Genomic DNA, 14051 nt, shown 5'->3' on the forward strand with positions numbered 1-14051 from the left:
CGATGGAAAGGGAGAAAATGAGTACCTAATATGGAATCAAGCAATCTATATTCTTAATCTACGATTTACCACTAATTTTATCTGTGAAATGGGCATGTCGTCTCTCCTGTTTCCCTGTGTGTAGAAGAAGTGTTAACTAAGATCCTTTACAAATCTAACATTTAGTGTTACTTGCTGCCTAGTTGAAGTGGGTACTCACCTACCATAGTCTGTGTAGGGAGGATGGCAGGAAGAGAAGGAATTTAAGAACAGGAATTTAAATAAGAATGAGAAAGAAAAGGAGAAGGAAGAAAAGAAGTCCATTAAAAATTCATAGCATGGTAAATACTTTATAAGATGTAACATTTAAAACTCTGTTTTAAAAGAGGTTTACTGTGAGAAGTAGGGGTGTTTGTTTGTTTTTTTAATGAAAGGCCGAATTAGAGAGTTACTTTATCGTGATTATCCCCTTTTGAAGAACAATCACTATCGTGTGGGAATCTAAGACTCAAAGATGGAGAAAAGTCTTGGATTTTGAAAACCAAGGACATATCTGAGAAATAACAATGATTCTTTCAACATACATTCTTGCATAATTTCACTTAAAGAGTGTCCTTCTTTTGACAATTGGTGATCTATGTCCCTGAGAAGTGATAGGAGATATATTTTATGTACTAGATAATAATTCCTTTAGTAATGCAGGATAAACTTTTCATGTAACTTCCTTTTTCTGGCTGACACTTTTGCTGATTTATTGAAAGCTAAGGGATAAATATATGTATATGTTTACATAATCTTGAAAGCATCTCTCTAGTTGTAAAGTGGTAAAGACACTACTTTCCATCATTTAATTCTCTCATGCATAAAAGACTAGTTTTACCCCTTGAATGCAAAAGGAAGATATCTTTTAAAACTTCTCAATGCCATTCTCTAACCTGATAACGTGTTTTGTTTTCTTTTTTTTTTAACTGTGTATTTCAGGCCCTGCTTGACACTCAGAATCTTTTGCGTGCACAAATCACAAATTTTACGTTCAACCTGGGATTTTCAGGAAAATTTTACCATACAGGTAAGAAAAAGGAGGTTAATTATTCTCATAAGGCCTCTCTGACTATTCTATTTAAAAATTGTGACCTCTTCTCTTCATACCTTCCCACACTCCATGTCTCTTTCCATTTTTATTTTCTTCATATTATTCAATTCCATTTATTACATCATTTTTTAACCTTTACAAAATGTTGATGGTTTGAAAGTTTATTCACCATGTTATAATGGCCTAACGGCCTTTCTTTTCTACTGAATTATAATTTATATAGATAAAAGTACATAAGTCATAAGTGTAGTGCCTAGTGAATTTTCACAAACCAGCATGCAGATCAAGAGAGAGAATGGTACCAAATCCCCCCCCCCGAAACCGACATTGTGCTTCCTCACAAGCCACTAGCCTCCCTCAAAGAAATCCACTATCCTGACTTCTAATATTACAAACTAGTTTGCGTGGCTTTGAGATGTGTGTAAAAAGAATCGTACAGTATGGACTCTTCTCTAGCCCTTGTTTTGTTCAACATTATTCTGGTTTTACAGATATTATTGTGTATAGTTGTAATGCTTTCATTTTCATTACTGTATAGCATTCCATTATTTGAATATACAAAAATTTCTTCATTCCTTTCCAATGTAGATGGTTGGGTTTTTTCTCATTTTAAGCTTTTTTTGATTAATCACATTAACATTCTTGTACCTGTCCTTCAGAGGACATAACTATTCATTTCTGTTGGTTGTCAACTAGAGGTAGAATTTTTAATTATAGAACACACTTATGGCCAACTTTAGTGAGAAAATGCCAATTTTTCAAAAAACGGTTGAATCAATTTACATGCCCAACAGTATATGAGTTTTCCTGTTATTCCACATTCTCACTAACATTTGATATGATTTGTCTTTTTATTTTATTTTATTTTATTTTTTTAAAGATTTTATTTATTTATTCAACAGAGATAGAGACAGCCAGAGAGAGAGGGAACACAAGCAGGGGGAGTGGGAGAGGAAGAAGCAGGCTCCTAGCGGAGGAGCCTGATGTGGGGCTCGATCCCATAACTCCGGGATCACTCCCTAAGCCGAAGGCAGATGCTTAACTGCTGTGCCACCCAGGTGCCCCTGATTTGTCTTTTTAATTTTAGCCTTTCTGGTGAGCATGTAGAGATATGTTATGGTTTTAATGTACATTTCTCTTATGAGCAGTGAGGTTGAACTTATTTCATATATTTATTGGCTATTTGGGTATCTTCTTTCGTGAACTGAGATTTTTTTTCTATAGCGTTGTATACTTTTACTTATTGATTTTTAGAAATTCTTTATATATTCTTTTTTTCCCCTCTATATATTCTTAATGAGCCTTTTGTCAGTTATATGTGTTGCAAATACTTTCTCCTGTTGTGTGGGTTCTTTTCATACTCCTAATGGTGTTTTTTGATGACCAAAAATACTTCATGTAGTCCAGTTCAACTTTTTGTTCTTTTAGTGGTCAACTTTTTGTGTCTTTTTTAAAGACATCTTTGCATACTATAAGATCATAAAAATATGTTCCTACATTCTTAAAACTTAAAAATCTGAAATCCATCTGGAATTGATTTTTGTGTATGTGTGAGATACAGATCAAGGTATCTTCTTTATTCCATAAATATATCTAATTGACACCAACTACTGAAATGACCTTCCTTTTCCCACTGCACCATAGTGTCATCATTGTCATATACAACCATATAAGTGGACTCTAGCCTCTCCTGTTCATTGGATCTATTTGTCTACATCACACTACCTTATTTACTGTAACTTTATAATTAATATTTATATCTGCTAGTGTAAGTTCTCCAGTTTTGTTCATCTTCTTCAAGATCGCCTTGGAAATTCTTGGCCTTTTGCATTTTCATATAAATTTTGCGATCAGCTTACCAGTATCCACAAAGAAACATGTGAGAATTTTGATTAAGATTGCATTAAATGTATTAACTTGAGGGAGAAATGCCATCCTAAATACTGAGTCACCCAATCCTTGAGCACATTTAGGTTATCTTTAATTACATTTGATAAAACTTTACTGGTTTTAGATTTTCTTTCATGGAGTTTTTTGATGCAATAGCAGATAGTGTCTTGATTTTATTTCATTTTCCATTTCTTTGTTGATGGCATGTAAAAATACAATTGATTTTGTGTACTGATCCTGCATCTAGCAATCTTGCTATGTTCACTTACTATTTCTATAGTTTGTAGACTCTTTTTGGATTTCCTACCAATACATCATGTAATTTTTGGATATTAAAAATTGTCCTTCCTTCTTTCTGAGCCTTATAAAATTTTTTTTTCCTTCCCTGTTACACTAGCTTAGATCTCCAGTACAAAATGAAATAAAAGTGGTGATGGTGACACTCATGTCTTATTCTGGACCTCAGAAGAAATCTTTCAGTAGACTTTTTCCTATTCTCAAGGGGAATTCTTTCAATAGACTATTTTGTAGAAACTCTTTTTTTTTTTTTTTTTTTTAAGATTTTATTCATTTGAGAGTGAGAGCATGCACGGGCAAGGGGGAGGGGCAGAGTGAGAGGGAGAGGCAGACTCCCCATTGAGCCGGAGATCGTGACCTGAGCCAAAGGCAGACGCTTAACCATCTAAGACACCCAGGTGCCCCTAGACCCTCTTTATTAGCTTAAAGAAGCTCCCTTCTATTCCTAGATGGCTAAGAGTTTTGTCATGAATGGGTATTGAATGCACTTGTCTTTAAATTATTTACCCGTTGCCTCTCTTCCCTTACTAAAATAAACACTCCATGAAGGCTTCACTGTTGTAACAACAGCAACTAGGACAGTGCCTATTGAAAATGAATTAATGAACAAATGACTGAGTGAAAATAAAATTACATTTATTTTAACTATTAGTATTTTATGAAACAAGGTCAGAGAATAAAATTTGACCATGTTGTGTCGTGAAGGAAGATTACTCTAAATATTAAGAATAATTAGAAACTTTCTTTCCCAGATATAATAGAAATAGAAGAAAACACTTCTGGCAACTTATTTGTTGCCCAGTGCTGAATGCTAAGGAATGACTCTAGCCAGTTGGTCTCCTTCCTTTTTGTTTCTGAAAGATTTGTCCTCTTTCCTTATGTGGGCACTTCCCACAACTCACAGTAAGAATGTCCACTACCTAAGCCAAGGAAAGTAGAACATGGAATAAGGCTAAGGCCAAGGCTTGAAGGGATCTTATCTACGTATGATATGAAAGCTTCTACAAAAACTTAACTAGGGTTATCTAAAACCAAAACAATCATTTTTTAGTGGGAACAGATGTAAAATTTAATACTCTGAATCTTTCAAAAATTAGAAATTGTTAAGTTTAATTGAATTGCATTGTCTTCCTTTCTAAATGAGTAATTCCTTTTCCTATTAAAAATTCTATTTTCTTCAATCTTGAAGGGAAGGAGAAAAATAGCACTATCATAATAAGACTTTCTTTCCAGAGAGGGTTCCATCTTGTTTAATATATTTTAGTTTTTGAACGGTTTGTGCATTTTTGAAACATAAAGAGATGAAGGAAAAAAATCATAGTTCCCTTTTAGTGAGCAACCCCTTATTGTATGTACTTAGCTAAGCACTTTTCATGTACCTTTTCAATGAAACCTGGGAGTTAAAGAATCTTACCTAGAATGTTTTCTAGGTAAGAACGTAGAAACTCAGAGGAGCCCAAGGTCATATAGCTAGTTAAGTGTCAAAAATAGTCTTAACTTGGGGCGCCTGGGTGGCTCAGTCGTTAAGCGTCTGCCTTTGGCTCAGGGCGTGATCCCGGCGTTCTGGGATCGAGCCCCACATCAGGCTCCTCTGCCGGGAAGCCTGCTTCTTCCTCCCCCACTCCCCCTGCTTGTGTTCCCTCTCTCGCTGCCTGTCTCTCGCTCTCTGTCAAATAAATAAATAAAATATTAAAAAAATAAAATAAAAAAAAATAGTCTTAACTTTAGGTCAGGCAGAGCCCAAGTCTTATGTGTTAGATAAACTGGATTTTTATTGCTTAATTGGCAATCCTTGATAAAGGACGTTGAATGGCAAAAGGTTCCTTCCCCTTATCTATAGGTTCTTTAGGTTTGTGTATTTCCCCAAATCATCGAGAACCAACAGTATTGGTAAATTCTCACTAAATCACAGAATTAATTAACAATGTGAAGAGCAATGTTATATTGAATTAGTGAATGATGATCTAATTTTAAATTCCAAATTTGGTCAATTAATGATAGTTAAGGGCCCTGAATTTGGAGTTGTTTAATCTGGGTTAGAACTTATAGATTGGAGAATAAAATTTGACCATGTTGTGTTGTGAAAGAAAATCACTGTAAATACTAAGAATAATTAAAAGCTTTCTTTCCCAAACATAATAGAAATATAAGAAAATACTCCCGTCAACTCAATTTTTTTGTCCAATGCTGAATGCTAAAGAATGACTCTCCCAGTTGCTGTCTTTCCTTCTTGTTTCTAAAAGATTCCTCCTCTTTTCTTACTTGAGCACCTCCCACAACTCATAATAAAAATTCCCAGTAAGAAACAAGGCTCTGTCCCAACCTTGTCAGTGACATGGGGCAAATTATTTCACCTTTCCTAATATCAGTTACCATGAAGAACAGAGTTAGCAGTGGTCCTTTTCTCATAGGGTTTTAGTGAGAATTAAATGAGACGATACCTATAAAACAGTTAACACAATGCTTGACAAAATCAATGATGATTTTAAACATCACGGTAGGTAAACAGAAGATAAAATACTGAAGAGGCATAAGGTATTTAGATACATAATAAAATAATTTGCAATAACTTTATAATATTTCAGCGTAGTTTTGGAACAGCTTAAGAAATGACACTTAAAATTGAGGAATTTGACTTCTAGTTCTCTCTTCCTCCAGTTCTAACACAGGTGGACAAAGTCGGGAGATAAAGGGTGGCAAGCACCCAGGACATCCAACCACAGCTATGTTTCAACTGCTTTTTATCATAATGTTTAAAGTAATAAGCAATAGACATTTGTTCTCAATATAATTCTGATGTAAAACATCCCCAAAGTAGAATCAAGTGAAATCAGATCAGAAAGAGTTATAAAGAAAAAGGGAAAGGTACACATTTATGTCTACTATGAATTTACATAAATCTATCAGAGGGCAGACATCATTTGTCTAATTCCTGTGTGATTCAAATATATGAATATTTTAATAACAGATTTCACCATGATATCCAGGAAAGGACAACAAATGCCTGAGCTAAATTTCCAAAGCTTCCTTTCCACTGTCCTGATAAAGAAACTTTGGGTAAAGTCCAACTAGAAAAAGGAACAAAGGAGAGATGAGAAGAAAGATGCTGGGAAAGATAGGAGTTATAGGGGATAGAGATTTATAGCAGTAGAGGGGTGACTTTTCATAATCTAGGAAATCTCATCTCACTCTACCCACATTCACTTTATCCAGAGGAGGTAGAAATCGGGAATGCACAGATTACTGGGAAACCCCAGAGACTTATGCCTCTTTTCAGTGTGGGAAAGTAAAAATGCAATTAGTAACTGATGGTAATCTTAACTAATATGGTGTCCTGAGGACATACAAAATGTTAAGCAAGAGGAGAGTCTCTTGGATATAAGTAGAGATGTATAACTGTGGGGAAACTAAATGACATCATCCGTATGTCAAAAAGCCAAATATTTAAGCATCACCAGTCAATGTGACAAATGCTTCTTCACCATGGCCACCCTATTTATCATCTAAAAGGTAGCAGGACCCAAGACCCTGCAATGATTGGGGTCATCAGAGATTCTAAGTCCTGAATCCATATATTCCTATTCTTCTGCATTCCTCTCTAGAAGTTTTTCCTGAACTGTAAAATAATCACTCAGAAGCCCCAAGAATGCTTTTGTTGGTGACTCATTAATCAGGCCAGTCAGTTAATACAATGGCATGGTCAGTTCTTGAACAGTGTCCCATCTGCCGCATAACACCCAGGTGAGACCTTCCTCACACCCTCATGCAGTATTATTGTGGAAAAAAATTAAAACTCAAGGAGCGCTGCAAAACACACAAGGAGAACAAGAGTAGGAAACATAAAAAGAAAGGAAAAAGGCATTTTAGATTACCTACTATATGCCAGGATTATAGTGCCACTTCCTTTCCCAAAAGAATAAAATAGGTATTGCTATCCATCTTTTACCTACATAAATAAGACATTAAAGGGGTTATGTGACTTGCCCACAATCACACAATTCAAATGTGTTGGAAGCTACAAATAAACTAAAAACTTCTGACTCTGAAGGGTCTCCTTGTTCCAATATATTATGGGCATATGAATGTGTGATGAAGAGGAAAAAATTAGGGAAATAAAACAGATTAAATTTAAAGGTGCCCTTTATATATAAAGAAAAAAGTTTCTTCATATCAGCAGAGTATTTAACCACATAAAAGTGAAATTAAAGTCCGTCCTTGTTGAAGAATTATGTTATAGCACTCATTCTACATTACTAATCCTTGTTCTCCCTGTGTAAATGAGAAGGACTCGGCAGCCTCATACTATGCCTTTATCTTCAGTAAGTCACTTTCACTGCCCAGTAAGTCATAGGATCTGATGCTTTTCCTGCCAGTGGGCTCTGCCTTCCTTCTCTTGGGAAAATGAAGAGAGGAGCAGTAGTAACCGGCACTGGCTAAATTGGCTGGGCCAGGGGAGCAGTCTGCCCTCCATCTTTAGCCTGCTGGGCACTATTGAAACCAGTCATATCAGAAAAATGAAATATTTTTATAGATTTCATTATTTATTTTTCAGACAGAGAGAGAAAGCAAGCACAAGCGAGGGGAGCAACAGGCAGAGGGAGAAGCAAGCTCCTTGCCAAGCAAGGAGCCTGATGCGGGACTCGATTCCCAGGACCCTGGGATCATGACCTGAGCCAAAGGCAGATGCTTAACCGACTAAGCCACCCAGGCGCCCCCAAAAAATGAACTTTTTGAAAGTATGAGAGAACATTTTCTCCACAGAGAGGAGACATCATTGGAAGAACCTACTCTTCTAGGGCACCTGGGTGGCTCAGCCGGCTAGGCGTCTGCCTTCGGCTCAGGTCATGATCCCAGGGTCCTGGGATCGAGCCCCACATTGGGCTCCCTGCTCAGCAGGGAGTCTGCTTCTCCCTCTCCCTCTGTCCCTCCCCCCAGCTTGTGCTCTCTCTCACCCAGTCTAATAAATAAAATCTTTTTAAAAGAATTCTATGTTCTATTCTATATTCTAGGAGCTTGTTAGATTCAGTGTTGTGGCTGAAACTTAAGTGTGGTTGTATAACTTTGTGATGGTTAATATCATCTTATGATATGCCAGGATAGGAGCAAGGCACCTGCTACTGCTCTCATTCCATGTTTTAGTAAAGAAACCAAGAGAGCCCTATCCCACTTAAGAAGATTGAGGAATTTCCCACGCTCGATTAAACTGCAGGTCAGGGAAAATGGAAGAAATAAAACATGCCCAAGTAGGAAAAATCAAAAGAATGACAACAGGGTTCAAGGAAATAGGAGTTTCTTCACAGAAAGTCTGCTTCCAAGAACTTGAGAGAAAGGCAAGCATGAGAAACACGAGTACCACCAAGGCACACCTTGGCTTCTGTTACTATGACTTTACCACTTCTCAGCCTCTTTCATCCTTTCTCCTTTCTTCCCTTCAGTTTTCTCTAATTTTCCAAATAACAATTCCTACATTTCCTTTTTTCCTCCTTGTTTATGCCTTAGTTTTCACTAAATACTGAGTAGCTTCTTCTCAGAGCTAATGAGGAACCCAAATAAATTATGGAATTATTTTCTTGTGACTATGGTGTCACAACCCATGTCAGAATGACCTACTGCTGGAGCTCTGCCACTCATTTCTTTATTCACATTCCCTTGATGCCATTTCCTACTTATCCCCCCATTCTCTGTAAACTACAGATTACACAAAGACACTAAAAGAGTTCTAATGTCCTTGGGAATGGTTGTATATTTCCATTTTGCAGTGATTTTATACCAATGTCTCATGTTGAAAAACTTTTACAAGAGTTTTGTCACAGTTTCTGGTTGTTCCCTGAATAACAGGTTTTCTTTGCTACATTTCATGTTCAAAGCCTTATATGTATCAAAGAAAGTGTAAATGGTGTCTTCTAAATACATATATGTGAGTACATAATTGGATGGATGGATGGTTGGATGGATGGATGATGGGTAGATGGATGGATGGATGGATGGGCAGACATTCATTGTAACTGGAATTAACTGAACAATCTTTTTCCCCTGAAGGAACTGAAGAGGAAGATGAAGGGGATGACCATCTTCTGGGATCTGTGGATGATTTTTGGTGGTTTCCTCATATGTGGAGCCATATGCAACCCCACCTCTTCCATAATGAGTCATCTTTGGTGGAGCAGATGATTCTCAACAAAAAATTTGCCTTAGTAAGTAACTCACTTTGAATATTACATTGAACTATAGTGTACACTGGCATTAGAACAACTTGGTTTTGCAGCATTTCAGGATGTGACTTTTGAATTTGTATTGGATGCTCAATACTATGCTTAATGCTTTGAGGGTCTAATTTAAGAAAAAATTCACAGGGGTGGAGTTAGGATGGTGGAGAAGTAGGGGACCCCAAGTTTGCCTGGTCCTCGAATACAGCTAGGTCATTATCAAATCATTCTGAATACCTGCAAAATCAATTGGAGATCTGAGAAAAGAAATGCTACAATTCTGTGAGTAGAAAGGCGACTACTTTATGGAAGGTAGGAGGTGCAGAGACTCGAATCCAGGGTGATATATCTGATGATACAGTGGAGGTGAGGCAACCTGCTTAAGGAGGTTACTGCAATGTATTGTAAGCAGCTGAACACAAAATCGAAACTTTTAGAAGTCTGCTACAGTGGGGATGTCCCCGGCTTAAAGGTGCTCAGGTGGGGAAGCCAGGTGGAATCTCAGGTGTGACAGGGGTCACTCAGGATCCCTGAGGTCACAAGAAGAATGGAGGTGCCTGAGTGCAGCAGAGTTCCCAGGCACAGGAGTGGGGAAACAGCTGAGAACAGAGGGTCTAAATGCCAGCTTTCTGCTCGGTGTTGCCCTAAACTCCAAACCGCTGCACAGTCATGTGACTGCTTTCCTAGGAGCAGTCCAGCAAAAGACAGAAGCATGGCGAGACCCCCTCCGTCCCCAGGGAGGAACAGTGCAGGTCCGAACTGCAGGAGTCTGTAAAATTTGGAGTTTTGAAATTCAGTCACGTGCCTGAGATAAAAACTCTGGGTCACAGGCTAGGTGAACAAATAGTTCAGAAACCAGGGAGATAAGAGTGATTGCTTTTCTGTTAGGGCTCACTGAAGAGTGGGGGGGGGGCTGCAAATTTGCAGTTCCCAAGCTAGAGAGCAGGGCGCAGCCATATTCATCCCACCCATCAGTGCTGAAAGCCTTCAGGGAACAAAACAGTGCCATAGTGGAATCTGGAGCTTACAGCCCAGCCTCTGGGCAAGAGAGACACAAGTGCAAGAGGGCAAGTGCACCTGAGACTCAGTGCAGCAAGCACCTCCCCCAGAAGACCAGCAGGGACAACTGAACTGGCTCACACCAAGTTTACTGATCATAGAGGGCTGCAAAGCTTCAGCTCTTGGGGAAAACAGTATATAGCATTCATTGTTGTTTTTGTTTTTTTTTAGTCTTTCAGTATTATTTTTTCAGTTATTCTCTTATTTTTCAATTCTTATTCTTTTTTAATTTTAATTTTTATACATTATATATATTTTTTGTTTCCTTTCATTGTATTTTATTTTATTTTATTTTTGTGTATATATATATAAGTTTTTCTTTCTTTCTTATTTTGGGATCTTGTTTCTTTTAACAAGCAGACCAAAATACACCCGGAATCTAGTTCTTTGCTTTGTTTTATTTCTTGTTTTTTTTTTCTTGTTTTTTGTTTTTTTCTGTTTTTTTTTTTTTTTCCTGTTGTTGTTGTTGTTATTGTTGCTTTTTCTTTTTCTTTCTTATATTCTTTTCTGGACAAAATAATGAGATGGAGAAATTCACTACAAAGAAAGAACAGGAAGTAGTATTCACTGCCAAGGATTTAATCAATATGGATATAAGTAAGATGTCTGAACTAGAATTTAAAACAACGATTATAAAGATACTAGCTGGGCTTGAAAACATAGAAGACACTAGAGAATCCCTTACCGTAGAAACAAAAGAACTAAAATCTAGTCAGGCCTAAATCAAACATGCTATTACCGAGATGCAGTCCCAAATGGAGGATATAAAAACAAGGATGAACGAGGCAGAAGAGAGGGTCAGAGATATAGAAGATAAAATGATGGAAAATAAGGAAGCTGAAAAGAAGAAAGAAAACTACTGATCACAAAGGGAGACATAGAACTCACTGATCCCATAAAATGAAATAATATCTGGGTGATACGGGTCCCAGAAGATGAGAAGCAGGAGAGAGGGGCAAGAGGTTATAGCAGCAATGTCCACAAGAGCCAAAATATGGAAAGAGCCCAGGTGTCCATCGACAGATGAATGAATAAAGAATAGGTGATATATATACACACACACACACACACACACACACACACACATACACACACACAATGGAATATTACTCAGCCATCAAATAGAATGAAATCTTGCCATTTCCAATGACATGGATGGAACTACAGAGTATTATGCTAAGTGAAACAGTCAGAAAAAGACAAATATCATATGATTTCACTCATATGTGGAATTTAAGAAACAAAACAGATGAACAGAGGGGAAAGGAAGGGAAAATAAAATAAGATGGAAATAGAAAGGAAGGCAAATCATAAGAGATAGTGAACTCTAGGAAACAAACTAAGGGTTGCTGGAGGGGAAGTGGGTGGGGGAAGGGGTGATTGGGTGATGGGCATTAAGGAGGGTACTTGATTTCATGAACACTGGGTATTGTATGCAACTGAGGAATCACTAAACTCTATCCCTGAAAGTAATAATACAGTATACATTAACTAAATTGAATTTAAATAAAGAATTTAAAAAAGAAAAACTTCACAAGACACAAGACTTACCTACATGACAGTTTAGTCAGAGCTCATAAGACATGGCTCCCTGTCTAGAAGGAGCTTCTTGCTATACCAGGAAGGCAAAATATGCACATAAAACAATCGTCTAACAAAATGAGGTATTCCATGACCTAGTGCCAAACTGTACAGCTATAAAACCCCACAGCTCAGAGAATTAAGTGTCACTGGGAGTCACCAGGAAAATGTACTTATGGAAATAGGATTTTAGGTACACCTGAAATAAGAATAAGATTTACAGGTCAGGAAGAACTGGAGTGCAATGAGGATGAGGGAAAAGACCATGTAGGAGACCATAACGTGGGGAACTAGTTAATGAAGACTCGAACCAGGAAGGCAATAGAAATGGTAAGAAAACCATTTAAACACATTGCAAACACATACATTATAGTGATGGAACATTCATGTGACTGATACACTGTTTTATACTGAGGGGTTTCTGGTTCCTGACAGGGAAATTTACAGTAAATTTCTAATAAGTACAGTATTCAAGAAAATGTGCTTGTAATCAGCAGGGATGGTATATGGTGTTTACAAGCCCATACAGCATTTGTGTTTCTATGAATAATACCAACGGGCACACAAACACATGGGAGGACTCCAGACGGGCAGTTGTCGATTTACCCAGCATTTTCCCACCCTGGGCAGGGACTGCCTTGGGGCGTCTGTTCATCACAGTATGGCAGTTCCTGTATCATGAAGGGACTCAATAAGTATTTGTAGCATAAATGATCAAGGCAACAGAAATGACCACTCAAAAAGGATTTGAAATGTAATATATTTATTATAGCCTTTTTTTTCTTATTTGCAAACCATAGGCTGATATTACAGTGTTCATAAATTATATTGTGAATAATTCTAAAATCATCAAATCATGTTTCTAAGCAATTCCTACTAATTGTAGACTTATCCCAGTGTGCAAAATGAATTAAAATACACAGCACTGGTTAAGTATGATTTTGAAAAACTCTAAAATATAGTTGCTCTTTTTTTTTTTTTTTAAGATTTTATTTATTTATTTGACAGAGAGAGAGACAGCCAGCGAGAGAGGGAACACAAGCAGGGGGAGTGGGAGAGGAAGAAGTAGGCTCCCATCGGAGGAGCCCGATGTGGGGTTCGATCCCAGGACCCTGAGATCACGCCCTGAGCCGAAGGCAGATGCTTAACGACTGAGCCACCTAGGCGCCCCTATAGTTGCTCTCTTGACAAACAGAAAGTGTTTTACCAGAGATTTAAAATCCTGACCCCATAACTAGAAGTGATTGATTTGAAATAAAACAGCTCAACTTTGATGTTTCCCCACATATATGCCTTTCCCAACATTACAGTCCTTACACATTATAGTTCCCAGTATTATATGTTCTTAAACAGTATAGTTCTATTTATCACCACCTACCCTTAACATATTTCACCCTAAAATGGCATAAGAGATGGTGGTTGTCAATCTGTGGAAACAAGAGCAAGGGTAATGTCTCCCTAGGCTGGCCACCTGGCCATATAACTCAGCTTTTTGGTTCCTCCGTATTTCAGAGACTGGACTCATTTATCATGGAGATGTATTCTATATAAACTGCCAGAACCAAGATGTTTGGGTAGTCAATCCACATGGTACCTTACTTAAATGTGTACAAGAAGAGGTTAGAATTTATAAAAAAAAATTTTTTCTTGAGGATAAAGAAGACCAAACACTTTACAGATAGCATTAGGAGCCCATACTTGTCTTTGAACTTCAGTGACTACCCAAAACAGATATGCAGCTTCAAGTGCACCATGGCCATGCATTGATATCTTGTCAAGAAGATGAGAATAGTGTCCTTCATACTGATATTGTGAAAATGTTCTGATAGAATTTGCAAACTCTTGTGAGATGAAGAGCCTCCTTCCCCCGCCCCCACAGAATATAAACAGAAATGGTAAACAGCATGTAAGAGTGTGTAAACATTGTCTGAATTTTTAATGGAAAG

At 37.5% G+C, this 14051-nt stretch overlaps 1 protein-coding gene and 1 long non-coding RNA gene across 8 annotated transcripts in view; one reads left to right on the top strand and one right to left on the bottom strand.

Annotated features, from left to right (window-relative positions):
* The window catches only part of LOC123793334 (uncharacterized), a 500602-nt gene that overhangs the window by 352699 nt on the left and 133852 nt on the right, over positions 1 to 14051 (bottom strand). The window lies entirely within an intron of this gene.
* Positions 1 to 14051, top strand: part of LOC123793328 (bifunctional heparan sulfate N-deacetylase/N-sulfotransferase 3) — a 174774-nt gene that overhangs the window by 52189 nt on the left and 108534 nt on the right. For all 4 annotated transcript variants that reach the window (XM_045799081.2, XM_045799080.2, XM_045799082.2 and 1 more), the window contains 2 exons: positions 961 to 1048; positions 9299 to 9453. In XM_045799081.2, coding sequence (XP_045655037.2) covers positions 961 to 1048; positions 9299 to 9453 — 243 coding nt within the window. The remainder of the gene's footprint in view (positions 1 to 960; positions 1049 to 9298; positions 9454 to 14051) is intronic.

Source organism: Ursus americanus, chromosome 13 (genome assembly GCF_024610735.1).
Source record: "Ursus americanus isolate L20-20 chromosome 13, mUrsAme1.1.p, whole genome shotgun sequence".
NCBI classification, from domain to species: Eukaryota; Metazoa; Chordata; class Mammalia; order Carnivora; family Ursidae; genus Ursus; species Ursus americanus.